The sequence below is a fragment of the Amphiprion ocellaris genome, chromosome 19 (assembly GCF_022539595.1).
Source record: "Amphiprion ocellaris isolate individual 3 ecotype Okinawa chromosome 19, ASM2253959v1, whole genome shotgun sequence".
NCBI classification, from domain to species: Eukaryota; Metazoa; Chordata; class Actinopteri; family Pomacentridae; genus Amphiprion; species Amphiprion ocellaris.
In genome coordinates, this window is record NC_072784.1 from 524,577 (window position 1) to 551,399 (window position 26,823).

Here is a 26,823-nt window from a genome sequence, read left to right on the forward strand (position 1 = left end):
TGTGTTTTATGGCTGAGCCACGTTTAATTATTTACTCCTGTCTTTCTGAGGCCACAGCGGTGTCGATTACCACCACACTGAGCTCTCCTCAGCTCCACGTCCAGCACCATTAGCTCCTCTCTCCTTCCAGACGTTGTGTTGCAGTATCTGGATGATTCAAGGCCTGCACATGTCAGAGTTTCATCCACTGCTGCTCTGTTCTGGATACCAACATGGCAGGAATGAATTCTGATCAGCTGCACCGCTCCACCCTGGGGATCTACTCTGTAAGTAACACCAGGCCAATCTCACAAACCTTCAGGAGAATATTCAGCAGAGGGGGACAGTTTCTGGTGTGGTTACTGAAGACAGACACTCGGTACAACTCATATATACTCATATATACATAAATATATGAGTATATATGAGTTCTTCATGTTTAAAGTTTAAGTCACTGTGTTAAACTCTGTAAAAATGAACAAGAATGTTCGACTTCAAATCATTTCTAACTTGGCTGCCTTCAAATCTTAAATCAGGAAAGTTGAGGAATTTCAGCTGTTTACATAAATACCTGAAGTTATTAAACTTAGACTTAATATTTGGGATGACAAAGGAGAAGCTGAAAAAAAATTAAACAACAAACTTCATCCTTTAGGTTTGATCAATGAGTTTTTTTCTACAATCCATTTCATGTTGGACCAACGTTCATCTGAAACAGCATAAAATCATGATTAACTCTCGTGTCGTCCTGCAGGTCAAAATTGAAATGTTTGAAAATGTGGGGGAAAAGTATATTTTCACAGCGAAATTTCTGATGTCCACATTTTCAACATTTTTGGGAAATCTTTGAAAATTTTTGGTGGAAAAAAAGAAATGTTAAAAATATTTAAGAACATTCACAAAAAAATCAACCAAAATCCAGTGAATTTCGCTGGATTTTGCTTGAATTTTATGTGAATGTTCTTAAAGAAAATATTAGAAGTTTCACTGATATGTATGGAATCACTTTAGATATTTCTAGGATTTTTTGGAAGATTTCTACTCATTTTTGTAAAATATTTACAAGAATTTTCTTGCCAAATTTGGGGGATTTAAAAAAAAAAATAAAACGTTTAAGGGAAACTTTTAAGAAATCATTGGAATTTTCTTCCTGAAGGTTTTGCTAATTTTCAGAAACTTGGGGATTTTTATTTATTTATATATATATATATATATATATATATATATATATATATATATATATATATATATATATATATATATATATATATATATATATATATATATATGATTAGAGATGTATTTATACTGTATATACACTATCATTTAGTAGCTTGGGGTCACTTAGAAATGTTCTTCTTGTTGAAAGAAAAGCAGATTTATTATTATTTATTTATTTATGTAAATGTCCTCCTATATGTAATAACTTCCCAGCAGACCTGATGTGAATTCTCAGTTATTTTCCAAACTGCATTTCCTTCACTGATACCAGCAGAGATTTGAATCTCAGCTTATCTGTGTTCCAGCAGGAGAGAGTTTGTGCTCATAAATACAAACTAAAGATGAATTTTATTGATTCTCCTTTAGGTGGATCTAAAAGTTTCCTGACTTTCAGACTCTAACTGTGTGTGTCTGTGTGTGATTTAACAGAGCCTGATGGACGAGTTCAACCCGAGTCTACAGAAACTGGTTTCACTGGGAAACAGCTACGTTCAAGCTTTCAAAGGTAAGAAAGAAAGACAGAAAGAAAGACAGAAAGAGTCGTTCTCCTGAGTTTTATGCTATTTTTCTGCCTCCTATCTTTATAAGTGCTATAAACCAAACACTGCTTTATGGGTGGTTCCTTTTGCAGAACAAATTCCAAAGTTCATATGCTTAAGCAATGTTCAGGTGCTATTATGGGCTGGGTTATTATGGGCTGTTGCCATGATGACACTGTCAGAAGACAAACAGCTGTAATTTATTTCCATGATTTAGACACTAATATAACTTCAAACACTCTCCAAGTTTTCATTACATCCTTGTGTTGTCACGTTTGTGTGTGAAAATTACATATAATGAAGAAAAATCTGTTGTATTTTATTAAATTCTTCCTTTTTTTTAAACATTGTGGAATAGGTTTATTACTGGAGATGCTAGTCAGCAGATGGAGAGTCCAGAAGTCTCAGACAGTGATGAGTCAAACATCTGCTCCATATACAGCTGATGAGTCTGTCCATGCTGTGTTAATGCTGTCCTGCTGTTCCTGGAGGGTTTGGTAAAGTCTGGGAGCTCAGAATCACATCATGTCACATCTATCAGTCCATCCAGAGCATCATGAGGCAGATTCTGTGTCTGCTGCTGTTCTTTAGGTAGAGTTGTGGACCTTCAGGCAGCTAACTGCATGTCGTCCTGTCAGCTGAGACGCTGTGAATAAAGCTGCATTTTAAGGTGGATTTTATAGTCAAAGGAGCGTCTATGTGCTGGTCATCATATCTGATCCTTTAAAGAAGCCACACCTTTCAGGGTCTGGATTAACTCACTGATTCAACAGCTCAAAAGCTTTATGAGAAGATTTGGCTAAATAGTTTTTAACTTTTTATCAAAACCAGAAAAAAGTCAATTTGCATGCTGACTAAAGTTGTGGTTAGAGTATTTTCCCTTAAAAATAAAACCTTTCAAGCCCTGAAATGGACTTAAAGATAAATGCAGCTCTACACTGTTCCTCTCGAATGTGCAGATCTATTCTCTTTAGCTCGAGCACACCAGCTCACCTACATTTCTGCACAATAAAACTACACCATGGTTAGTGGGATCCTGAGGTTAATGACATCAGAAACCCCAGATGAATCGGGATGTATATGTTGCAGTTTTAAGGAGGAAATGCTGCTTATTCTACTCATAATGTGTCTTCCAGCATTTATAAAACACCATATAGAAATGCTGGCAATGTAAAAAACACATGAATTTTTAACTGGTTTCGAATTTCCATGGTCTGTGTCTATGTTTTAACCCTCCTGTTGTTTTCATTTATGGGCACCAAAAAATATTGTTTCCTTGTCTGAAAAAAATCCAAAAATTCACCCAAAAAAATTCTCCAAATTTCAGAATATTTGCAAAACCTTCAAGTTTTATTTTTTAAAAATCCCCCAAATTTGGCAAGAAAATTCTTGTAAATATTTTCCAAAAATGAGTAAAAATCTTCCAAAAAATCCTAAAAGTATCTAAAGTGATTCCATATATACCAGTAAAACTTCTAATATTTTCTTTAAGAACATTCACATAAAAATCAACCAAAATCCAGCGAATTTCGCTGGATTTTGGTTGATTTTTATGTGAATATTCTTAAGAAACATTTTTAACATTTCTTTTTTTCCACCAAAAAATGTTCAAAGATCCCCAAAAATGTTGAAAATGTGGACATCAGAAGTTTCACTGTGAAAATATTTTTTTCCCACATTTTCAAACTTTAAAATGGGTCAGTTTGACCCGCAGGACGACACGAGGGTTAAAAAAGAAAAAGAAAAGTTAGTTAGTTTCTAAATTTCTGAATGAAAAGGAGCAGAAAGAAGAATAAACTTCTGTAATCTGTCCCTTTATAATAAACAATCAGTTTACAAAGAGCATCTAAAACTAACAACAAACAACATGACTATAATGTCTGAGAGGCCTGCAGATACTCTCACTCATATCTGAGTTTTCTCTCATGGAAACACGATGAAATTATGAAGAGTTCATTCCAGTATCAGTCAGACTCTAAACGACCGGCAGTCTCATTAATATTTAATGTCTTAATAATCACACCATCATCACCACTAATTCCTGTTCAGATGTAAATGAAGTCCAGCTCCAGATTAAATGAGCTCGTTTGATGAATGTGAGAAAACAAATGCAGCATCAATCAGAGCTCCATAAGCAGCCCTGCAGACATGAAATATAGACAAAGATGATTCAACCTCCATGGAGGCAGTCATTCTCCTGAACAGGATGGAGATATAACCAAGCAGGAACTGATAGAACAGATGTATTCTACTGATGAATTACAAAAATATATTTTGAAATCAGTAATCGGTTCTGTTTACATCCAATGAGAGAGATCTTCATTTTTAAATCTCTTCATCTCACAGCTTTGGGCAGCTTCTGTTTTATTATTCTGCTTTGCTGAAGCCTCATCTGACACCAGAACATCTGCAGAAGGACCCAGGTGTTGTGTTAAGGTTACCGAGGCAACGCTGGACTGAAGATTTCACTGGAGTCAAAGTGTGATTTGACAGAAGAGCAGAAAACATCTGGTGGTCAAAAAGCACTGTGGTACAATAATGACATGTTATTGTTTGTTCAGAAATCCTTCCACTGATGCTTTTCTGTTTCTAGACTATTGCAGACAGACATCTGAGTGGGTGGAAGTTGAAATTCGATGATAAGAATGATGGGATGGTTTCCCCTTTTATAATTAATATCTCTGTTTACCTGCAGAATGAATTGTGCTAAAAGAGAATCATCAAATAACCGCCTTGTGTTTGTGTTTCAGCTCTTGCTGTGACCAGTGAGGCCTACTTCAATGCACTGTCAAAGATCGGAGAAAAGGCTTTCCACACGGCATCCTCACGCTCCATAGGTGAGAGGAAACACACACACACACACACACACACACGCACAAACACACACACACACACACACACACACACACACTGATTGTCATGAGGAAACATAAAGCCTTATATTCCTGCTCCTCACCAGGATGTGAGGTTTTCTGTTTGATGTATTTATGGTCGTTTGTACAGACCAACGTTGCCCTCAGGCAGCATTTTATTACTCCTTTCTCTATTACTGGGCCTTTATGATGTGTAGACGTGATTAGCGTGTTCTCTGATCTACAGCGCCAACAGGAAGAAGGTAAAAACTAATTCCAAATATCTCTAAAGGAGCTCAGACTGAACCAACATTTCTGTGTGATTCCATCCAAGTCAAGCTGCAGGATGTGGATGAAGCGTCCACTTGGATTTCTAACTCACTCCTAACTGTGTGGTTCAAAGCTAGACCGTAGTATAGCGTGTCTTTATGCATGTTGAGATGTTGGCAGAGAGGAGTCAGATGTCAGGAGGGAACATGAATAACAGATGATGACAGGCAGCGGGCCGTGCTCCGCTCACTTAACCCAAACAGCCTGTCAGGTTAGAAGAGCTGGAGACTGAAGAACCGGATCATTAGCCAGTCCCAGGGAGGGTTTCAGGAGCAGTGGCAGCCAAGATAAACAGGTTTAACACGTCCAAAACATCAGGCGACATCCCAGCATGATAACAGCTCATAATGGTGCTTTTATTAGACTTTCAGGTTCATTATCTGCCTTGTATTAGGGGTGAAGGTGAACGGTTTACCCACCAATCAGAGCATGCCTCCAGTAAAAGTTATGAAACTGTCACTAGACTATTGGACAACTGAGCACTGTAAAAATAAAGTTGTTGTTTTTACCGTAAAATCCCAGCAGCTGTGGTCACCAGAACGCTACCATATAATCACAGTAAAACATTTTCTACATTTACAGTAAAGAAACGTGTTGATATTGTTGATTTTAGGGTTAAAAAACGTGCTTCATTCCATATTTTACTGTAAAAAAAATTTTTTAACCTTTCAAAATTTGAAAATTTACATAAATATTACAGCATTTTTCCATTAATAGCACAACATTTAGTGTATGTAACATTAAATATGTGGATTTTTAGCTAAAAATGCGGTTAAAGCTGTCATAAATATTAAGACCAATATCCGTTATTCAAACAAAGTACATCAATTTGACCGGTACAAACTGTATTTTTTTTACATGTAATGAATGCAGAAATGTTACTTGTTATAAATTTGCAGCATGTTTCTATTACCAGCACAACAATACGTACATTTAGCCGGGAAAAACTGGATTCTTTTCAAGAATTAAGTGCGAAAATTGCAGTATTATTACATATTTTACAGCATTTTTTCCATTAAAACTGTGCAGGAGTCAGGAAATGTATTTTTTGAAGAGAAAAACCCTCCTGGTTAACTTATGTACAGTGATTCAGTGTTAAATAAACTGCATTAAACTGTTTTAGAGTTTACAGATTTTCCCCATAAAATGTCCAAACATGTTTTCCAGTGAGGCTCTGACAGCAGAGAACAAACAGGAGTGAGATCAGAGGTATAAAATGACTCTAACCAGGAAACTGAGCTCATTAAAGTACAGATTAATTATCAAACCTGTGACATCATCTCTCACCAGTGAAAGATCAATAAACAGGAGGCACAATATTCAGCTCCATGAGTACAAGATAAAAACTGTCCAAGCACCACATTAGCCTCCAGCTAACAGCGATCCTGCCTGGTGAGCAATAAACTGTGTGCAGACGGATGAAACTCACTTATTGAAAACTAAACAGTAAACACAGATGCACTCGGTTTGTGTACTTTGCATTTCAGTCACAGAGCCAAGCATCTGTTTCCTGGAAGATAATTACTCTGCAGTGATTCCAGCATGACCTGATGGTCTTTTTTTAAAGTCCTCTTGAAAAAAAATAAAACAAACTCTCCCTGCAGGCAGTGATTAAACACATAAAACTCCTCTCTGCATGGATAAAGAACATTTTTAGCATTTTTTACCCATGAAAATGAGCCTTTCCTGCTTTACAGGGGCTTAGATGGAACTCTACAACATAACTTCCTGTAAAATATGAAGATTTATGCTGCTTTTAACTACTTACTGCAACTTGAGCACACCAGCTCACCTATGATTCCACTGAAACACACAAAAACGACTCTGTGGGTTTGGAAGCAGAGTGGTCTGACCCACTTTCTGTAGTTTTGGAGAAAAATTGGTTCAAAGTTTAGTGTTTTCCAGAATGATCTGACCTTGGAAGCACCACTGTAATGCTGTGTTGGGTTGTGGGTTCAACCACTAAAATCTAGACCATAAAATATTACAGAAATGATAGAAAACTCGGTTAAGATGATTTGTGGGTTAAACCATTCTGTTTCTAACCTCCTCATCTGATTCTGAGGGAGAATAAAGACACAGAAGCCCTCTTAGATTGGTTTCCACAGGTGTGAATCTGTGTTTCTCAAACCAGTTAGCTGTAGTTTTAAAGCAGAAATGCTCAGCTGTGGCATTGGCTGCTTATTATTCTCATAATGTGTCTCCCAACATTCATAAAACACCACCCAGAAACGCTGAAGTAAAAAGCACATTACCTTTACACTGGTGGTGAATTTCCATGCTAATTCAATGACTCGAAAACTTTATGAGCAGATTTGATTACATAGTTTTTTTTAATTTCCTGAAGGATAGACCTGGATCACAGATTAAACGTCCTTTTACTCCATAAGGTTGGCACTATTTGGAGTAAAAATGTGTTCAAATTGACTTTAATTTCTGTGTTTGAATGAATAAAATGCGTGTTATTGTTCAGGAAAGCAGTGACTTCTGAGGCGGTGAAGGTCTTGTGTTCATTAACTGGTTCAGAAAAGTGTGGTTTATCCTGATAACCTGCTGATATAACTTTCCTCCACATAAAACCAGTTTTTCTTGATATCAGATCACACTATCATGACTATCATCACCAGTTTGTGCTCACAGACACAGACTGGAATTATCTGGGTGTTTATTGTTAGCTCTCGTCTGTTGCTGTGATTGGTCCAGCTCTCTGTCAGATCTCCAACCAGCTGATACTGAAAGGCCTCTTTTATCTGCTCCTCAAAGCTCTTGTTGGAGAAATGATCTGTAGTTCCTTCAGACTGGTCCTCTGACCACAGGATGAAGGAGCTGTCTTTACTGGACTATTATTTAAAGGTGTTGTCTTCTAGGAGACATCCTGATCCAGATCTCTGAGGGCCAACGGAGACTCACCTTAGAGTTGGAGGGAATGGTGAGTAGCATCCATCTGTCTGTCTGTCTGTCTGTCTGTCTGTCTGTCTGTCTGTCTGTCTGTCTGTCTGTCTGTCTGTCTGTCTGTCTGTCTGTCTATATATCTATCTATCTATCTATCTATCTATCTATCTATCTATAGTCTATCTATCTATCTATCTTCTGTGTTTCAGTTCCACTGGTTCAGTCGGGAGATTCTTCAGCAGATGGACACCAACGTTCAGCTGGACAGAGACTTCCTCTCAGTGAGTGAGAACCCAGCAGAGGGACAATGAGGTCAACAGGCGATCCTTAGAAAACACCGAGCTGTTTCATGTTTTAGATTTAAATAAGAAAACACTGAGTTGTTTCATGGTTTAGATTTAAATACTAACTGCAGGGTGTGATGGGATTAGATCAGGACCTGAAGTGAGACTTGTAATTTATTAATGCTGCCATAACTCTACCTCACAAAGCCATTAGAGCTGGAGGAAACATCTCCAGTGTAGAACACAGTCCAGAGATGTGGTGTTTGTTCCACAGGGCAGCAGGGAGCAGTACAAGAGTGAAGTCCACAACCAGGCAGCAGCTCTGGAGAGGCAGCTGAGGAGAGGAACCAGCCAGGTTAGCAGGATTCCCTCTGCTCTGTGTGCATCCTGGAGGGAAACCCAGCTCCAGGTAGTCATGTATGGTGTTTCTATGTTCTGTTTTCATCCGCAGGACTCCAGCGAGTATGTCCAGTTCCTCAGGGAGAGCCACAGCCAGGCTCTGGTGGAGGAGGAGAGGAGGTACCGCTTCCTGGCTGAGAAACACTGCAACCTGATCCAGACCATCGCCCAGCTCATGAATAAGGTACAGGACTTCATTTTCAGGATTCAGTGTTTTATTTATAAAGCAGGTGTCCAGTGGGTCAGGTTTGTCTTCGACACAATAAGGAGAATCCATAATAATATGTACAGATGATGTGAGACTTTATCCTAACCCTAACCCCGTAGAGAAGCTTCCCTCTTTTATGACCCGGTCAAACAGAACAGCACCTTTTAAGATGCAGAAACTGATTCTAAAGACTGACAAGTTGAACTCTAGACTCATCTGTTTTATGGCACTAACCTGATTAACCCTCGTGTCGTCCTGCGGGTCAAATTGACCCGTTTTAAAGTTTGAAAATGTGGAAAAAATATATATTTTCACAGTGAAGAAGTTTTACTGATATATATGGAATCACAGATATTTTTAGGATTTTTTGGGAAGACTTTTACTCATTTTTTGAAAATATTTACAAGAATTTTCTTGCCAAATTTGGGGGATTTTTTAAAAAAAAAATAAAACTTTCAAGGGAAACTTTTAAGGAATTACTGGAATTTTCTTCCTGAAGGTTTTGCAAATTTTCTGAAATGTGGGGGATTTTTTTGCTGAATTTTTGGATTTTTTTAAGACAAGGAAACATTTTTTTTTGGTGCGTGTAAATGAGGACCGCAGGAGGGTTAAATGATTTATTATGACTGATGAATAACCATCCGTAAATCCAACCCAGTTTATTCTACAAACACACTGAGAAATACAATAATAATAATAGTTATCTTCACACCCTGGTTTTGGTTTTGGATCCTTAGACTGTCATGAAACCGACCTGTCTGTAACCCTCTGCTCACATCTTGAAGCTACGACAGTGATCGACAAACTGTAGCCACCGGGTAAAATACAGTCTGAGATTATAAATTTAAAGACTCATTCTGGTAATGATAATCTGATACTGTGCAGCTGCTATGTCTCCTGATGAACCACAGTCTGAATGGTGCTAAAATAAAAGCTAAATAACTCTAATTTAACATTTGTCCGATGAGACAAACATGAAAAACTGCAAAAGTGCCAAAATTATTTCAGAAAATACAGAATGATGAGATTAAAAGTGAAACTGTGAGCCTCAACCATTTGACTTCACTCATAAATTTAACTTCCCAACTTATACGTTTGACTCTTAAACTCACCATAACCATTTTTATGATAACTCACTTCTCTTATATCTACTAAACATCTGCTCTTAGCAGTGGAAGTCTTATCAAGCAGTTTTAATGGCATAGATTTCTCCTTTTGGACTGAAACATGTATAAAGAGCTGGAAATCAAACTGAAATGACAACCTTCTTTTACCCACTAACTAGAATAAATCAGTAATTAAAAGTTACCCCTAAATGACTGCAGAGTTTGTGGATAACCTGCCGTATGATTCACCTGGTGTGACTTGCAGCTCCGAGGATTCATGCGTGTGAACGACTGACTCCTTTTTTGTGGCCAAATGAGTATTATCATAAGCTGCTGTAACATAAGCTGCTAACTGTGTTAATCCTGACCTACTAATGGGGGACTCGATATATTTGTGTGTTTTCTGTGGCAGACGGGAGGTGGTCTCCAGCAGAGGGCCGACGCCTGGATGGAGGAGGTCGGAGCCACCAGAAGACCTGAACCCAGGAGACCCAGCAGTCCAGACCACACCGTGAGTTCAGTCAGACTCACAGAACAACACAGTTATCTATGCAGGGTTTGGAGCTGGACTGCATTATAATTCCTCTGAAAACCTCCAAGAATATACTGCTGGAGTGAGGCACATTCCTGTCTTTTGGGAATAACTGGGTGAATTGTTCCTCTGAATTTAAAAACAGGTTCAAACTTCTGAAATTTAGTTTGAAAATTGCTGAGCAGAACTGATAAGAAAATACGCTGCGATAAAATCACGTGTCCTGGGCACTGACAGATTCATAACATCAGAGGCACAGATACTGTTTACTGCAGGAACTCTATGAATTATTACGGTCATTTCTGTAATCAGGGCGCCCTCTGGTGGTTAATGTCTGATATGAAAATATTAGAATCCCAGCTGGTACAGAAAGTCTCCAAATAAGGATTAAACCTGTTACTGATGTTAACCCTCGTGTCGTCCCGCGGGTCAAAATTGACCCGTTTTAAAGTTTGAAAATGTGGGAAAAAAATACATATTTTCACAGTGAAACTTCTGATGTCCACATTTTCAACATTTTTGGGAAATCTCTGAACATTTTTTGGTGGAAAAAAGAAATGTTAAAAATGTTTCTTAAAAACATTCACATAAAAATCAACCAAAATCCAGCGAATTTCGCTAAGCTAAGCTAAAATGACTGAAATTGCTATTTACATTCTGTTATTTACATGAACATAATAGTAATTATGGTCATTAATGTGTGGACCATGTGTTGTGATTTGTCTACAGCTGGGAAGGAGGAAGGGGGAGGAGATCCGGAGGAGCAAAGAGGAGCCAGAACTCGGCAGCATCCCATCCAGAGGTGAGTTTTTATTGTGACCAGGACTTTTACAGAACATGAAAAAAGCATTTACACCCCTCAGAGATTTACTGTTGCTTTTATTTGGCTTTTATGACATGATTTTTTTTTGTCAAAATGAAAACAGATTGAATCAGAGTCATGTCAATGAAAAATGTAAAATAAGTGACTGCAGAAGATTCAGAGCAGCTCACCAAATTTAACACCGCTCCAGCCAATCGGTGCTAAAAGTCACACGATTAGTGGAACGGAGATCATCTGAGAGTGGATGTGTCTCAGTGATGGTAGGATAAAGATACCAGTAGCTGAAAGGTCCAGTTACTGGTCAGTCAGTGCTCCTGGTTTTAACTACATTAAGACAAACAGAACAGTCTGTGTCAAGGTTACTGAAAAGCACAAAGCAGGAAATCATTTCCAAATTACTGAATATCCCTTAAAGTACACTTAAATAAATCATTAAGAAATATAAAGAATACGGCACGTTTGTAAATCTGCCTCGAGCAGGACGTCCTCACAAACTGAGTTTTTTTAATTTCTGCTTCTCTCTGAATCACATGCTTTAGAGGACCTTGTTTGCACTTTCCCCTGCAGAACTCTAATTGCTGGGCTCACTTCTGAAGAGGAAAACTAGTCACAGAAATAAATGGATCAAAAACATATAATAAACAGTTTGCAGAATATGAAATAGCGCTCCTAGTTGTATATAACTTTAGTTCCTCTGAAACACTGACTTGTTGTCTGCAGCAGCTCTAGAGATTAAAACAGTGGCCTCCTGTTGAGAATAATTCAGTGGATTCCTTCTGCTGCTGCTGCTGAAACAGGAAAATGATCCAGAGTCTGATATTTAGTGGTCAGCTAACCTTCTGATCGATAAATACCAGGACCACAGTGAATAAAGAAATAAATCCCAGCTATTAATCGCTTCTCTATAGCTTTTTCTTTGCCATCTAAGCAGGTTTATCAGCTAAACTCCTCTCATCTCCTGCTTCCTCCAGCTCCGTCTCCACAGGGAAGCATTTCTCGCTTCTCCATGGACTCGGTGGGCGGCGGCTATCTGGGCAGATCCATGAGGGCCCTGGTGGCCCATGAGCCGGCCAGCTCCCAGTCCACCTTACTGCCCTTCAGCAGGGGGCAGATAATCACCGTGATGGTCCAGCAGCCCAGGAACGGCTGGTTTTATGGACGCACCGACAGCAGCTCACGGTGAGAGGAGTGTCATTATGGATGTTTGACTTTATGGGATGTTTCTGTCTGCTGGAACACTGCATGGAAACCCAGATTATCGGCCTGTGAATAACCGAAAATCTACCAAGTCCCAGCAGTTTTTAGCAGTTCACAGGCTGTGAACTCCAGGTTTACCTGAAACTGTCAGAAACCCTGTCTGTGGGGCTGAAGGGTGAGGATAGGGCAGAGGTGTGAAAAACTAATTAGCATCTGGTCTGTCTAGTTACTCAGGACACCCACTAAATGAAACCAGATATGGAAGCAAAAAGAATCAAGAATCTTTATTGTCATTGTGTTTCCACACAGCGAAGCTTCGATTAGTGACTCCAGCTGTAGATAAGACAGAAAAAAGGCACTATATACAAATAAAATAAAGATCCTCAAAAGATATGAATATGTAAACAGAATTAGTGCAAAAAAAACTGTCATGATTGGTCGATAGATCTGTTGCTATTGATCAACCCCTGGGCCGTGAAATTACCCCCCCCCCCCCCCCCCCATCAGACACAATAACAATAATAATGCTTATTATTAATAATAATGTTTTAATAAATGTGTGCCATGTAAAATATGTCTAATTAGTTGACCTACATACTTGCTATTGTTAACCAGTGGGCTATCCTACAATCAATGGCATTAAATTATTGGGAGGGAAAAAAATATTTGCAAAGACGTCTTGAAAAATAAAATAAGATAAGATAGTCCTTTATTACTCCCCTTGTCAGGGGAAATACTAGCTGTGATTAAAATTAAAACAAGATATTGAAACTGTTCTTTTAAAAAATGAAAATAAAAGGAATGTTCAACAAAATATACAGTATATATATGCATATATATATATATATATACAAATTTAGAAAATAAAAAAGGTGCAAGTTGTGTGGTCCATTACTCTGAGTTGGCCAGTAGTTTGGGCATCAGCTCAGGCTTAAAATGTCTCTTTGCTGCCGCCGGGTCGTATTTGTTTGGCATCATTCTGTCAGACGGTTGCCCACTCCGAAGACGTCTATGATGTAAAGCTGTGTACTTCATATCAGCCTCCAGCCTGGCCTGTAGGGCAGCACACAGGTCAGTTAGCTCCTGGCTACGGAAGGATGGAGGTCGTACTATCCATCCAGACACCCCGTCAACGCTGCCATCCTCCTCGTCTGACATCATGTCAGTGGTGATGTTCCTCCATAACTCCACTTCCTCTGGAGCAAGGACTGTCTTCCTGGCATCCAGCAGCTGTGAACACAACCAGTACAGGAAATCAGTACCACTCAGTCAATACATTTACTAATGGAGAAGAAAAATAATGTCATAGGGACCAGCATCCATCCATCCATCCATCCATCCATCCATCCTTCCATCCATCTTCTTGCTCTTATCCGGGGTTGGGTCATGGAGGCAGCAGATGAAGCAGGTCATTCCAGACGTTCCTCCTCCCAGCAACACTTTCCAGCTCTTCCTGGTGGATCCTGAGGCATTCCCAGGCCAGATGAGATATATAATCCCTCCAGCAGTTTCTGGGTCTACCCCGGGGTCTCCTCCCAGGAGGACGTGTTCAGAAAACCTCCAAAGGAAGTCTCCCTGGAGGATCTGAATCAGATATCCAAACCTCCTCAGCTGGATCCTTTAGAGGTGAAGGATCAGCAGCTCTACTGTGAGCTCCCTCCAGATGTCTGAGCTTCTCCCCCTATCTCTAAGACTGAGCCCAGCCACCCTATGGAGGAAGCTCATTTCAGACGCTTGGATCCATGATCTCATTCTCTGGGTCACTACCCAGAGCTCATGACCATAGGTGAGGGTTGGAACGTAGATGGATGGTAAACTGAGAGCTTCTCCTTGAGGTTCAGCTCCCTCTTCACCACGACGGTTCGGTACAACTCCTTCACTACTGCTGACGCTGCACTAATCCTCCTGTCCATCTCTAGCTCCATTTTCCCATCACTGGTGAACAAGATCCAGAGATGCTTGAACTCCTTCTCTTGGGGAAGCAGCTCCCCCCCAACCCAGAGGGAGCAATCCACTGGTTTCCATCAGAGAACCATGGCCTCGGATTTGGAGGTTCTGATCTGCATCCCTGCCGCTTCACACTCAGCTGTAAACACACCATGTAATGAATCAGACTAGCATCTCTTACCCTCTTCCTTCTCTGGCGACTCCGGGCTGAAGACTTCATGGCTCCTGCCTGGTCCGCCATGCTGGGCTGACTGTAGCGGAAGTTCCTCCGAAGCGTTTCGAAATATGTTTTACAGGCGGCTGAAGAACAGTTAAATGAAGACGTTATTAGCTTTATTATTATTGTTATTATTTACTGCTATTTTCAGCTGTTGTTAGCTTTTGTTGCTGTTGATGAAGTCAGATAATTTAGAACAATTTTAAACAGGATACTTACACAGAAGGATGTCTGCATTCACATCCTCCAGATCTGGACTTGCAGCCAGACTTTTCACTAAATATGTCGTGACTGCACCGTTGTGAGGCGAGCCCAGTCTGTGAAAATAAAGCAGAATATTCATTTACTACTCACAGCAGAATAAATGGAAAGTATTTAGGGTAATGTAGACACAATGTGAATAAACAGCCTCACCCGTGTTCCGGTTCATAGCGCATGGTGTTTCCTTCAGAGTTATGAAGTCTACGAACCGTTTCCTAAAAGGACAAAAATAAATTTGTAGGACTGCATGGTATGACTGCTTAACGTCACCAACTCACTACAAACATCCTACAAATGGAATATGTTCTTACAGCTATTCTGGGACAGTGCACTCGTCTTTTCCGTTTAACTCCGTCCCCGCTGGAGAAGCTGTTTAGTTTGGCCTCCAGGGCGTCCATACTCTCCTGTAACTTCTGCTCCCTCTCCCCTGATGCAGCCAGATACTGGTCCAGCTTCTGCTCCAGCTGAGCTATCTGCTGAGACAGTCCACTGATAGCGTCCAGCAGCTTCCTCTCAGTGTCGGTGGCGGGACTAACTGGAACCATCAAGGCAAAAGCTTTCATCACCAAGTCTTCTGGTTTAGTTGAAGGCTGAGCACCTCCATGTCCCTCTGGCATGTTGGGAAGGACATTCCTCTGCTCATCTGCAAGGCTTTCCCCTTCTCCATTCTCCTCAGATAGAGTTACATCCTGTGCAAATGTAAAGAAGAAATAAACATCAAATCAATGAACTATTATATGCTGGTGCAATGCAATATACAGTTCAAAATATAAAGAATAATTATTCCATTAAAACAGGGGTGCCAAACATACAGGGGGTCTCGTCTTTTCAGTTACAGTAACCGCCATTTCAACTCTGTCCACTGCTCTGCCACAACTTTCATGAGTTTTTACAAGCTTAGTACATTTACAAGGCAGAGGATTAACCGAACCTTCTGTCTTTAGAGTTCCAGCTTTAGCCTGTGTGGTGGTCAGAATTATTATACAGATGTGGAAATGAATGTACATTTAAAATAACTTCTTCTTCTTGACAAGTTGTTTTGATCATAAAGTAAAATACTAGATTGTTCAGTTCCAGATATCTGTGACTGAATGCTTTGCATCTTCTGCAGATAAACTGAAGTTGTACTGTGTAAATATTAAACTGTGGCATAATATTGTTGAAAATTCACTTATTTTTCTTGAGAAATTTCAGGTTGTTCATAATGTTTTGCAAAAAATAGTTAATTAAATGCAAACATTTCAGAATTATTGCACTAAAACAAAGGGAATAATTAGGAGTCGTGGTTATTTATAGGTTATTATGCTGTGGTTCTACTGGTCCGGTCCACTGGAGATCAGATTAGCCTGAATGTGGCCCTGAACTAAAATGAGTTTGACACCCCTGCATTAAAACATCAATGAAAGACCAGGATCCCAGACTCAGGATGGATTTGTGACCAACTGAGGGTCAAAAAGCAGCAGTTTAACCCTTAAATGCCCGTAATCAAGCACATGAATAAGAGCATTTGTAAGTGAAAAGCCAACATTTTATGCAGTTTGACTCTCAAACAACTGTAATCATACATGAATATGTCAATTAGTAAGTCAAAAACCAGCAGTTTAACTCTAAAATGACCGTAATCAAACCATGAATGTGAGCATTTGAAAGTCAAAAGCCAGCAGTCTGGGCAGTTTCACTCCTAAGCTTCAGCACATGCAGAGGCTAACTGAAAGTTTTAAAAGTACATCTTAAACAGCTAGCTTTAGGGCAGTGAATCAAATCAACATATACTTTATTAATCTGGAAGGAAATAGAGGTAATGTGGTCATTAACAAGGTCTTTATCTTTTTGTGTTAAAATAAATAACTCCAGGAACAGGATAAAGCTGTATGCATGTTCTCAGTCAGTTTCATGCTCACCACAGAACAGATGTTTGCTTCTTCATCCTCTCGATCTGATTCACGGGAGTCCAGGAAGAGATGAATGTTCTGGTTATCTGCAGCTTCATCTGAAGAAAAAAAATCACAAGATGACACATCAGCCACAGATAAAATATTAAACATCTGTAACTAGAAAATATACAGCTCTGCAGGAACATCAGTGTCTTATTATCAAGTACACATTTATTACTGTTTAGTATCAGTATACAGGATAATAATATTATAAATTGACATGAAACTGTGTATTTAGCTCACTGTTGCCTGATGGAGGGGCAGTTAGTGGGGGTATTTCATCCATTGCTTCACTCTCTCCAACAACGTCAATGCTCTGGTCATCTGAGGTTTCATCTAAAGGACATCAGACAAAACCATGCAGAAGATCAGGACAATGAAAGATAGCACATTATCAGCTAGAAAGTATTTTAAAAAATACTTAATTCATACTCATTCTCTTCTATAAAACATGTTTACTCTGAAGTACACTGCTAAAATGTATTATTTTCTAGTGTACTCTTCATAAACTGTAGGTGAAATAGGGTGGAGTTGTGTATCTCACCGTGGTCTGATGGAGGATCCTTCAGTGTTTCTGGAGCTCTTCTGGTATCTTCATCCTTTCCAGGGTCTAATCGAGCCCTTTTGGATTTTCTTTCCCAAACTCCATTGATGAAATGGAGTTTTTTGCGCTCAAAGTAAGCAGTATGGCAGAGTTCATTGTCACAGTGTCCACAGAGGCGGCGAGGCCTCTTTTTCTCCTTCTTCTGCTGCTTCTGCTGGGAGATGCTCATCCTGCAGGTACACAGAGAACCTGATCACCTGGAGGAGCCGGTGGTGTTAACATTCACCTTCAGAGATGATATGAGGGCACATCCAAACAGTCTCTGGACCAATCACAGACGGAGTCACGGTCACATGGTAGCCTGGGGGGAGGTAGGGGGTGGGTGTGTGGGGCAGGAGGGGGTGAGACTTCACACCTAGAGGGCATGGCAGAGGTGTGAAAAACTAATGAGCATCTGGTCTGCCTGACTAGTGACTCAGGACACTCATTGGATGAAACAGACATGGCAACAAAAAAACTGAAGCATGATTGGTTGAGAGATCTGTTGCTACACAATAATAAGAATTATTATTATTAATAAATCTTTCATAAATATGTACAATGTAAATTATGTATGTTAAAAAAGGCCAGAAACTCACTGAACAAAGATCAGAGAGGCTAAGAGGAGCTCCTGAAGAACAGGTTCTCAGATGATGACCCTGCTTCAGTGTGGAGATCCTTCTAGACATCTCCACCTACAGGAGACCTTCCCCCCAATGAAGCAAACAGACAAACAGGGACACATCCACACCCCTCACCCACCCAACAACCACACCGACAACCCCATCACACCTCAGGCTGCTCCCAAACTGCCCCCGTCACTCACAGTGTTGAAGAAGAAATGGAGCCGTTCTTCCAGAGGCACAGACCAGGAGATCAGGCCCAGATGGAGGGTCACCCTCCTGCCTTAAAGCTGAGCAGCTATCTCCTGTCTTCACCAGGATCTTCTACAGATCCCTGGAGCTATGTGAAGTCCTCTCTACATTCAGATGTTCCACCATCATTCCCAGAAACCCTCCATCATAGGACTGAACCACTACGAATATTTAAAACAAAGCACTTGAAAACTTCAGGTTCTAGATGCTGCTTTATTGGGAAATTCATGTGGTGTGAAAAGTGCTGTTTTTTACATTTGTAATAGAGTTTGGTAAAGATAAGGTAAAATCTAAAATGCCTGGACAGACAAAGGACAATTAAAGAAGAATATTTACTGAAACAAGAACAATATCAAACATCTGCATGCTGGTCTCTTTGAATCTGCACTGAGGCACAGCGGGGCTCAAACTAAACAGTAAATCCTCATAATGGCATCCTTAGCATTAGGTTGTGTTTTCTTAGTTTAACACATTATTAATGATAATATTAACATAAAGTTTATTTGTGGAACATGTTCACACAGTTCTGCAATAAACTAATGACACACAATGTGCTTCACATGAAAATAGGCAGAGTGAACACAAAAACAGATAAAAGTCCATCGTTAGTGTAACACAGAATTAATAATAATAATAATAGTAATAATAATAAATTAGAAGAGGGATGCATAATGTGAAAAAATATGCTGAATAATATTAATAAATAAAATGTAGAATGGCTGCTGAAATCAAAATAAATTCTAAATCTCTAATTTTCTTTTGACTGTTTCAGGGAATCGCCTCTAAACCAGCAGCAGATGATTTTAGTCTGCTAATATTCCATAATTAGGACTAAAGATGAAATAAAATTGAGTTTATGGGATTATTAGACTGGATAGAAGTGGTAATGATATCCGTAGAGCCACACAGCTAGCAGGTGGAATCACAGCTAAAAGCACCATTCAGTAGGTTTTTAATCTTTACAGCTTCTCCTTAATGTGTATTTAAACAGTCTTCATTACATCATCAGTAATCAGCTGTTTTGTCTTCAGTCAGGGATGGTTTCCAGGATCCTACGTGGAACCAGTGGATGATCCTCCACAGTCTCCAAGCCTCCGGTAAACAGCCTCATAATCACATATCACCTCATGAATAACATTTGAACATGTTAAATGTTAAAGAAATGTATTTCTGTATTTTACTAACTCTTACTAAGTCAGATATCAATTCAAACAGAAGTCAGATCCTCCACATCTGTTGTCTAATAAACTAATACAGCCATTCTTCCTGTAGTTTGAAGCATTAAGATAGATGGAGATGTACTAAAGACTAATCCTCTTACAGAATGTTTGCCTTTCAATCCTCATACAGAACAGAATACACTGTGTGGTTCCCCCCAGGCTATCCCTGTTGTTTTTGGGGCCAATAGTTTTAAAAGAGGGTCAGCATGAAACTCAGGTCTTGAATAATGACGTGAACTATTTCAGATATTTGGGTGACCCATCGCTGTGAGGAAAACCAGGAGTAGCTGAGAGACTAAAACTTTCTCTGTCTGTATGAACACAGTTAGATGTCTTGAGTCTGAACACAGCTAGAATCTGAACACAGCTAGAATCTGAACACAGCTAAACGTCTAGAGTCTGAACACAGCTAAACGTCTAGAGTCTGAACACAGCTAAACATCTAGAGTCTGAACACAGCTAAACATACAGAGTCTGAACACAGCTAGAATCTGAACACAGCTAGAATCTGAACACAGCTAAACATATAGAGTCTGAACACAGCTAGAATCTGAACACGTCTAGAGTATGAACACAGCTGAACATCTAGAGTCTGAACACAGCTAGAATCTGAACACGGCTAGACATCTAGAGTCTGAACACAGCTAAACATCTAGAGTCTGAACACAGCTGAACATCTAGAGTCTGAACACAGCTAAACATATAGAGTCTGAACACAGCTAGAATCTGAACACGTCTAGAGTCTGAACGCAGCTGAACATCTAGAGTCTGAACACAGCTAGAATCTGAACACGGCTAGACATCTAGAGTCTGAACACAGCTAAACGTCTAGAGTCTGAACACAGCTAGAATCTGAACACAGCTAGAATCTGAACACGGCTAGACATCTAGAGTCTGAACACAGCTAAACGTCTAGAGTCTGAACACAGCTAGAATCTGAACACAGCTAGAATCTGAACACGGCTAGACATCTAGAGTCTGAACACAGCTAAACGTCTAGAGTCTGAACACAGCTAGAATCTGAACACAGCTAGAATCTGAACACGGCTAGACATCTAGAGTCTGAACACAGCTAAACATCTAGAGTCTGAACGCAGCTAGAATCTGAACACAGCTAGAATCTGAACACAGCTAGACATCTAGAGTCTGAACACAGCTAGAATCTGAACACGACTAGACATCTAGAGTCTGAACACAGCTGAACGTCTAGAGTCTGACACCATCCAGCTCACTATCTGTTAAAGAAAGAATACAATACAGGCTTCATTTAAATATATATCAGTATGTTTTGGATGTTTGGACAGATGTTTTACTTCGTCGTCAGGAGAAAAGCTGCTCTGAACTTTTGTGTGATTTCAGAAACTCCACTCTTCGAAGCAACAACAGCATGAGCAACCTGCAGGAACATTCAGGAACCGGCAGCCAGAACGTAGCTCCACCTCCTCCACCACCTCCACCTCCGCTGTCTTCATCTTCTAGTAAACACTCAGAGACCAGACCAATGGCAACAGCTCCTGGAAAAAGGGCTGAGTCCAAATCTGAGCACAAGGTAGCTGATAGCAGTCAGTAGAGCTGGTAACAGTCCATCCTCTCTCTGTCAGAAGACACATCTGCAGGTTTTTAAAGACACTTTAGACACTACTAGTCTGCAGCTTTATGGTCATTATTCCCTGATTTTTCATCGATGACTTATAACTGATGATGCTACATGTGGCAGTAATGCAGGTATAAATGCTGGTGATCCATTAATAACCTTCCAGAAAGTCATTTTGCTGCTATTGTCTGCAGCTCCTTGAACCTGCAAATCTCTGCTTTAGATCAGTTTTAGCACATAGACTACCGCTCAACAGTCTGGAATCACTTAGAAATGTCCTTATTGTTGAAAGAAAAGCAGTTTTTTCAATGCAGATAACATTAAATGAGTGATAAATCTAGTGTAGACATTGTTAATGTGGTAAATGACTATTGTAGCTAGAAATGGCTCATTCTTAATGGAATATCTACATAGAGGTACAGAGGAACATTTCCAGCAACATCACTACAAACTTTTGAACAGTAGTGTATATTTGTAGTGTATTTTTACTATATTATACTATATATTTTACCATATTTTTACTGTATTTTTTCTTTTTTTACTGTATTTTTAATATGTTTTACTGCATTTTTACTGTATTTCTATAATATTTTACTGCATTTTAAATATATTTTTGCTATATTTTTACTATATTTTTACTGTATTTTTACAGTATTTTTACTATATTTTTTCTACATTTTTTTTCTATATTTTTACTGTATTTTGCTGTGTTTTATTACACTACCAATCAAAAGTTTGGGATCATTTAGAAATGTCCTTACTGTTGAAAGAAAAGCATTTTTTCAATGCAGATAACATGAAATGAATGATAAATCCAGTGTAGACATTGTTAATGTGGTAAATGACTATTGTAGCTGTAAACAGCTGATTTTTAATGGAATATCTCCATAGGGGTACAGAGGAACATTTCCAGCAACCATCACTCCTGTGTTCTAATGCTACATTGTGTTAGCTAATGGTGTTGAAAGGCTCATTGATGATTAGAAAACCCTGCAGTTATGTTAGCACATGGAGAAAAGTGGGAGTTTTCATGGAAAACATGGAGTTATCTGGGTGACCCCAGACTTTTGAACAAGAGTGTATTAGTGCTAAAACTGGTCTAGAGCAGAGTTTTGACAATGTGGCAGCCCAGAAGTTGTAGTTATTGGCTCTGGTTAGTAGGTTGTTAACCCTGAATATATAGAACGTAGTCTAATCTGACATGGTGCGGTATGGTGGGACAGTTTTGTTCGCTTCTTTCTGCAGTTTTTGCTATAAAACCATTTGATACGTCAGTATTTTTACTACTTTAGTATTTTGATGTAACATTTTGACAGATATAAAAATATCTGTGGCATTAACTCACAGCTGATGATGATCTGGAGAACATTTGGTGGATCCAGTGTGTGCAGATGTTTCTGTAAATGTGGCGTTTGGCCGTGTGTCCAGCAGCGCTGTGGCGACGTGCTGTTCTCCATGAGCCCACAGCCGTTCTTCTGGTGGATGCAGGGAGGCAGTTCCAGCTGCTGATAGGAGCACGGAGGTGGTGTGTGTGTGTGTGTGTGTGTGTGTGTGTGTGTGTGTGTGTGTGTGTGTGTGTGTGTGTGTGTGTGTGTGTGTGTGTGTGTGTGTGTGTGTGTGTGTGTGTGTGTGTGTGTGTGCGCGTGCGTGCGTGCGTGCTGTGATTCTTTATATTTTTTTGTAAGATTCTTCTGGAAACTACATTTTTCTGTAGATAAACTCGGACTTGCCTGAAGTTCTTGTGACCTTCTGGTCCATCCAGAGCTCCAGGGTGCTCCTGTGTGCTCCTGCTGATGATTGCTTTTCTCCTGGGTGCTTTTCCATCACATCCATCACTGATTGCTTCTGTCACGAACATGCAGACATTCTGACAGGCAGGATCTTAATATGATAAGTGGCACTCCTAAACTGTGATATTACACATATTACACATACTATAGGATGATTTGTGGGAGCAAACGCTTAGAAAATGATTAATGTAAGGGACAATAAGTGAGATATTTAATTCACATTAATGTATCTTGTCTATTGAACATCTTCACAATAGAAAACTGCTTTTATCTGCAGTTTAGCTCACAGAGCAGATGGTTTATTTATAGTGTTTTATTCATGTGTTTTCCTGGATGTCTCTGCATGCTTTCAGCTGCTGTTCATCTCAGAAATGTGTGTGTGTGTCTGCTGGACACGGTGTGAAGTGTGTGTAGTTCAGCACATCAGTGAACAGCTTGTAGGAGGACTGAAAGCTGAGAGGATCAAGGGCTGGAGTCCACCATTAGTGCATGTTTCTACATCCTGTGCTGTAAATCGGCCCTCGCTGACACTCACCCTGTCTTCCTGGTGTTTTTCAGCAGAGATCACCTCCACCTGGACGCCCAGAGCTCTTCCCCAGGTAAGAATAAAGCAGCTTTGAAAGGCAGGCTGTTAAAACGGAGGCCACTCATGCTCTAGCAGAGAAGTTAATGACATTTTTTTGAAGTGTATCATGAACCCATTAAATGTGAGTAGAGCAGATGAGGGCAGTGATCTAAATGGCACAGAATGGCTTCCCTTCCATTAGACTTTCAAATGCATTCTGCTGGTGAAACCATTCCAGTTATGAAGCGTGACTATCGCTCTCACTTCAGGTGAACACTTTGATAGATGATGTTTGTGCACTGCTCATTTTTTCTGCTTATATAACCTTCATAACCCCACACTGCTGCCCTCAAACACCTTATTCTGGGTCAGATCTTGGTTTTCTCCTCTCCATCTCTGTCTTTTTCTCTCTCCTTACCTATTTATTTTTATTTTGAAGGGGTACCAATCCATTCGCTACAGTGAAGCTGAAGCCCACCGTCACCAACGACAAGTCGGCTCCACGTCTGTATCGCAGATGACATCTCAACCTCAGAATGATGCCTTCATCTAGCTTTCCTGACCTTCGCAGCATGTTAGGTTTAAAGCTAAGTGGACCTTCGATGGAGGCTTTTTGTCACATTTTATACTCCTAAAAACATTTTGTTTTACAAAACATCCCTTAAACAAGGACAGAAGAAGAAATAAACCTGACTAACTCTTTTAGATATCTTGGGTTTGCATCAGAATTATACATTTATACATTAATGGGATGGTTTAGTAGATAAATCTAATGCAATCCCATAGAACAGCTGTGCCATAAAAGCTGCTTTTAGAGAGCCTTTTGTATCTTCAGATGTGTTGACGTTGCCTGAAGGTGATGATTCTACTTTATGTTTATTATGGAGGTCATAGTGGCCTCAACAGTTATGCAGTTATTTTCTATAACTAGCTCTTTTTCTGTTCAGTGAATTCTAAAATAGTAAGAATGAATCCCTGAGATATAAATATGTTTATGTAAAATATGTGCATTTATGATTGCAGGTCTTAGATCGTTGTAGAAGCTTTAGTAAAAGAAAGAAACTGGACTGAACTCCAGGAGGCTTCTTCACTGGAGGAAAAAAATCAAGAAAATTCTTGTAAATATTTTCAAAAAATGAGTAAAAATCTTCCAAAAAAATCCTAAAAATATCTAAAGTGATTCCATATATATCAGTAAAACTTCTAATATTTTCTTTAAGAACATTCACATAAAAATCCGCCAAAGTCCAGCAAAATTTTGCTGGATTTTGGTGGATTTTTATGTGAATGTTCTTAAAGAAACATTTTTAACATTTGTTTTTTTCCACCAAAAAATGTCCAAAGATTTCCCAAAACGTTGAAAATGTGGACATCAGAAGTTTCACTGTGGAAATATATATTTTTTCCACATTTTCAAACTTTAAAAGGGGTCAGTTTTGCCCCACAGCTGATGTTTCAGGGAATCAGTCTTTCCGTTATGCAGGATGAGTCATTTATAGCTCAGGGATGATCGCTGGATGCCATGTTGCTACCGTAATGATCTTTTTTTTTAATGTTCCCTATTATTCTACCTGTTCTACATGTGATATTAAATCCTCTGCTAAATATTAATTGCAAAAAAAATGTGCTTTGGAAAATGTCTTGTGGAAAATGATAATCTAACCTCAGGCAGATAATGTAATCTTGTAAAAATAGGATAATATATGTGAATGTGATGAATAATGCAGCGTATTAAAGGATCATGTAATGTCGTCTTTATAGCATCATATTATTACTTTCACCAGCTGAAATCCCAACATCACATCTGTTCCAGCCTCTCTTCCAGCTTCTGGAACTCCATCTTTCTGTCTTTCTGCACAATATTCTAACAAAGGGGTGTCCAACATGAGGCCCGTGGGCGAAAAGTGGTCCTCCAGAGGGTCCAATCTGGCCCTCAAAGTGTAAAAATTCCAGAGAAGACATGAACTGCAGATTGTAAATTAGTAAAACTATAAATCTAAAATAATTTCTAGACCATGACAAGTTGTTTGGATCATAAAGTGAAATACTAGATTGTTCATTGTTCTTTTGTTATTTTATGTCTCATTTTTGTAATATTTTGTCTCATTTTTGTTGATTTTTTGTCTGACTTTTGTCGTTTGTCTCATGTTTTTGTCACTTTGTTTCTGTTTTTGTCATTTTGTGTGTCCTTTTTGTCTCGCTTTTCTTGTTTGTCCATTTTTTTTGCTGCTTTGTAACTTTGTCTAATTTTTGTTTGATTTTTTGTGTCATTTGTCTCACATTTTGTGATTTTGTGTCTCATTTTTATAATATTTTTCTCATTTTTTTGTTTTGTGTATTTTTCTGTCTGACTTTTGTCATTTGTCTAAAATTTGGGTTGTTTTGTTTCTCATTTTTTTCATTTTGTTTCCTTTTTGTCTCGCTTGTGTTTTTTGTCTTATTATTGTCTTTTTGTGTATTGCTTTATTTGTTGCTTTGTGTATCGTTTTGAACATTTTATGTTCATTTTGTCTCACGTGTTGTTTTTTTGACATTTTATGTCTCGTTTTTGTAATATTTTGTGTCATTTTTGTTGTTTTTAGTATTTTCTAAAGTGAAGTCATATAGCATTCAGTTCCAGATAGCTGTGACTAAATGTTTTGTGCCATTGTAGACACTCTGATCTGGAAGTTGTAACATGTTCGTACATTCTATGCTGTGGTTTTACTGGTCCGGTCCACTGGAGATCAAACTGGGCTGAATGTGGAACCTGAACTAAGATGAGTTTGACTTCGCTGATCTAACACAAATGGACTTGAACTGATATATGAAAAAGTTTAATTAAATGTCTCTGTGTAGAACAGTTTATACACACAGCATTCATCACTTCATCACATGGTAAAAAACAAGTCAGAAATCCTCTCTTTTTGCCTTTAACTAACTGAATGATGCTGACCTTAGCCGTCTATTGAACTGAGCAACTGGACGATCAGATCTGTATTTATTTGCTCAGGCAATAAAATGTCCTACTAAAGAAGATCAAGATTCCTGCATTGCCAGTTTGGGTCCTCCGCTGGGGATACTTAACCCAAATTGAACCTCGGTGTGAATCCAATTCTGCTAATGGCTCGACAGCATGCTTCTCTAACTATCATCGCCTCTGAGGGAAGACTAATGTGGCCTTTTTCTCTCTGAATTTACATTTCTAATGTGGTCTGCTGCGCAGATTCAAGCTGAAAGAGGTTCCTCAGTAATCTGTAAGAGCGTGGAGGTTTTTATGGAGCTCAGACTCACAGTCGATGCTAATGAGAGCTAACAGATGACACAGAGGGATCATTCTGACCCCTCATAGACTAAAACTCCTCTGTTCATGCATTTTATGGTGAAAAAACTGTCAAACCATGACAGCAAAAATCTGTAAACTCTAAAACAGTTTAATGCAGTTTATTTAACACTGAATCACAGTAAATAAGTTAATCAGGAGGAAAGTGTGTTT

The 26,823-nt window shown here is 39.1% G+C and overlaps 2 protein-coding genes across 3 annotated transcripts; one reads left to right on the forward strand and one right to left on the reverse strand.

The window, feature by feature from the left end:
• The first annotated feature begins 55 nt into the window (after positions 1–55).
• baiap2l2a (BAR/IMD domain containing adaptor protein 2 like 2a) lies at positions 56–25,099 on the forward strand. 2 transcript variants are annotated; one of them, XM_035956912.2, is made up of 14 exons: positions 56–266; positions 1,630–1,705; positions 4,490–4,576; positions 7,789–7,850; positions 8,023–8,094; positions 8,372–8,452; positions 8,549–8,680; positions 10,223–10,321; positions 11,072–11,144; positions 12,137–12,344; positions 19,211–19,276; positions 20,759–20,948; positions 23,345–23,382; positions 23,788–25,099. In XM_035956912.2, exons 1-14 carry the CDS (start codon positions 213–215, stop codon positions 23,867–23,869), a joined length of 1,320 nt encoding a protein of 439 aa, XP_035812805.2. In that variant the 5' UTR covers positions 56–212; the 3' UTR covers positions 23,870–25,099. The 2 variants fall into 2 exon arrangements, with proteins under 2 accessions (XP_035812805.2, XP_035812804.2); XM_035956911.2 differs by having other exon boundaries at positions 57–266; positions 23,342–23,382.
• LOC118471572 (uncharacterized protein C14orf93-like) lies at positions 12,877–17,484 on the reverse strand. Its single transcript, XM_055004941.1, has 7 exons — positions 17,266–17,484; positions 16,689–17,057; positions 15,099–15,476; positions 14,941–15,002; positions 14,746–14,843; positions 14,491–14,609; positions 12,877–13,592 (listed from the first exon to the last, which is right to left on the reverse strand). The coding sequence occupies exons 2-7, from the start codon at positions 16,830–16,832 to the stop codon at positions 13,254–13,256; spliced, it is 1,140 nt and encodes a 379-aa protein (XP_054860916.1). The 5' UTR covers positions 16,833–17,057; positions 17,266–17,484; the 3' UTR covers positions 12,877–13,253.
• Positions 25,100–26,823: the final 1,724 nt, after the last annotated feature.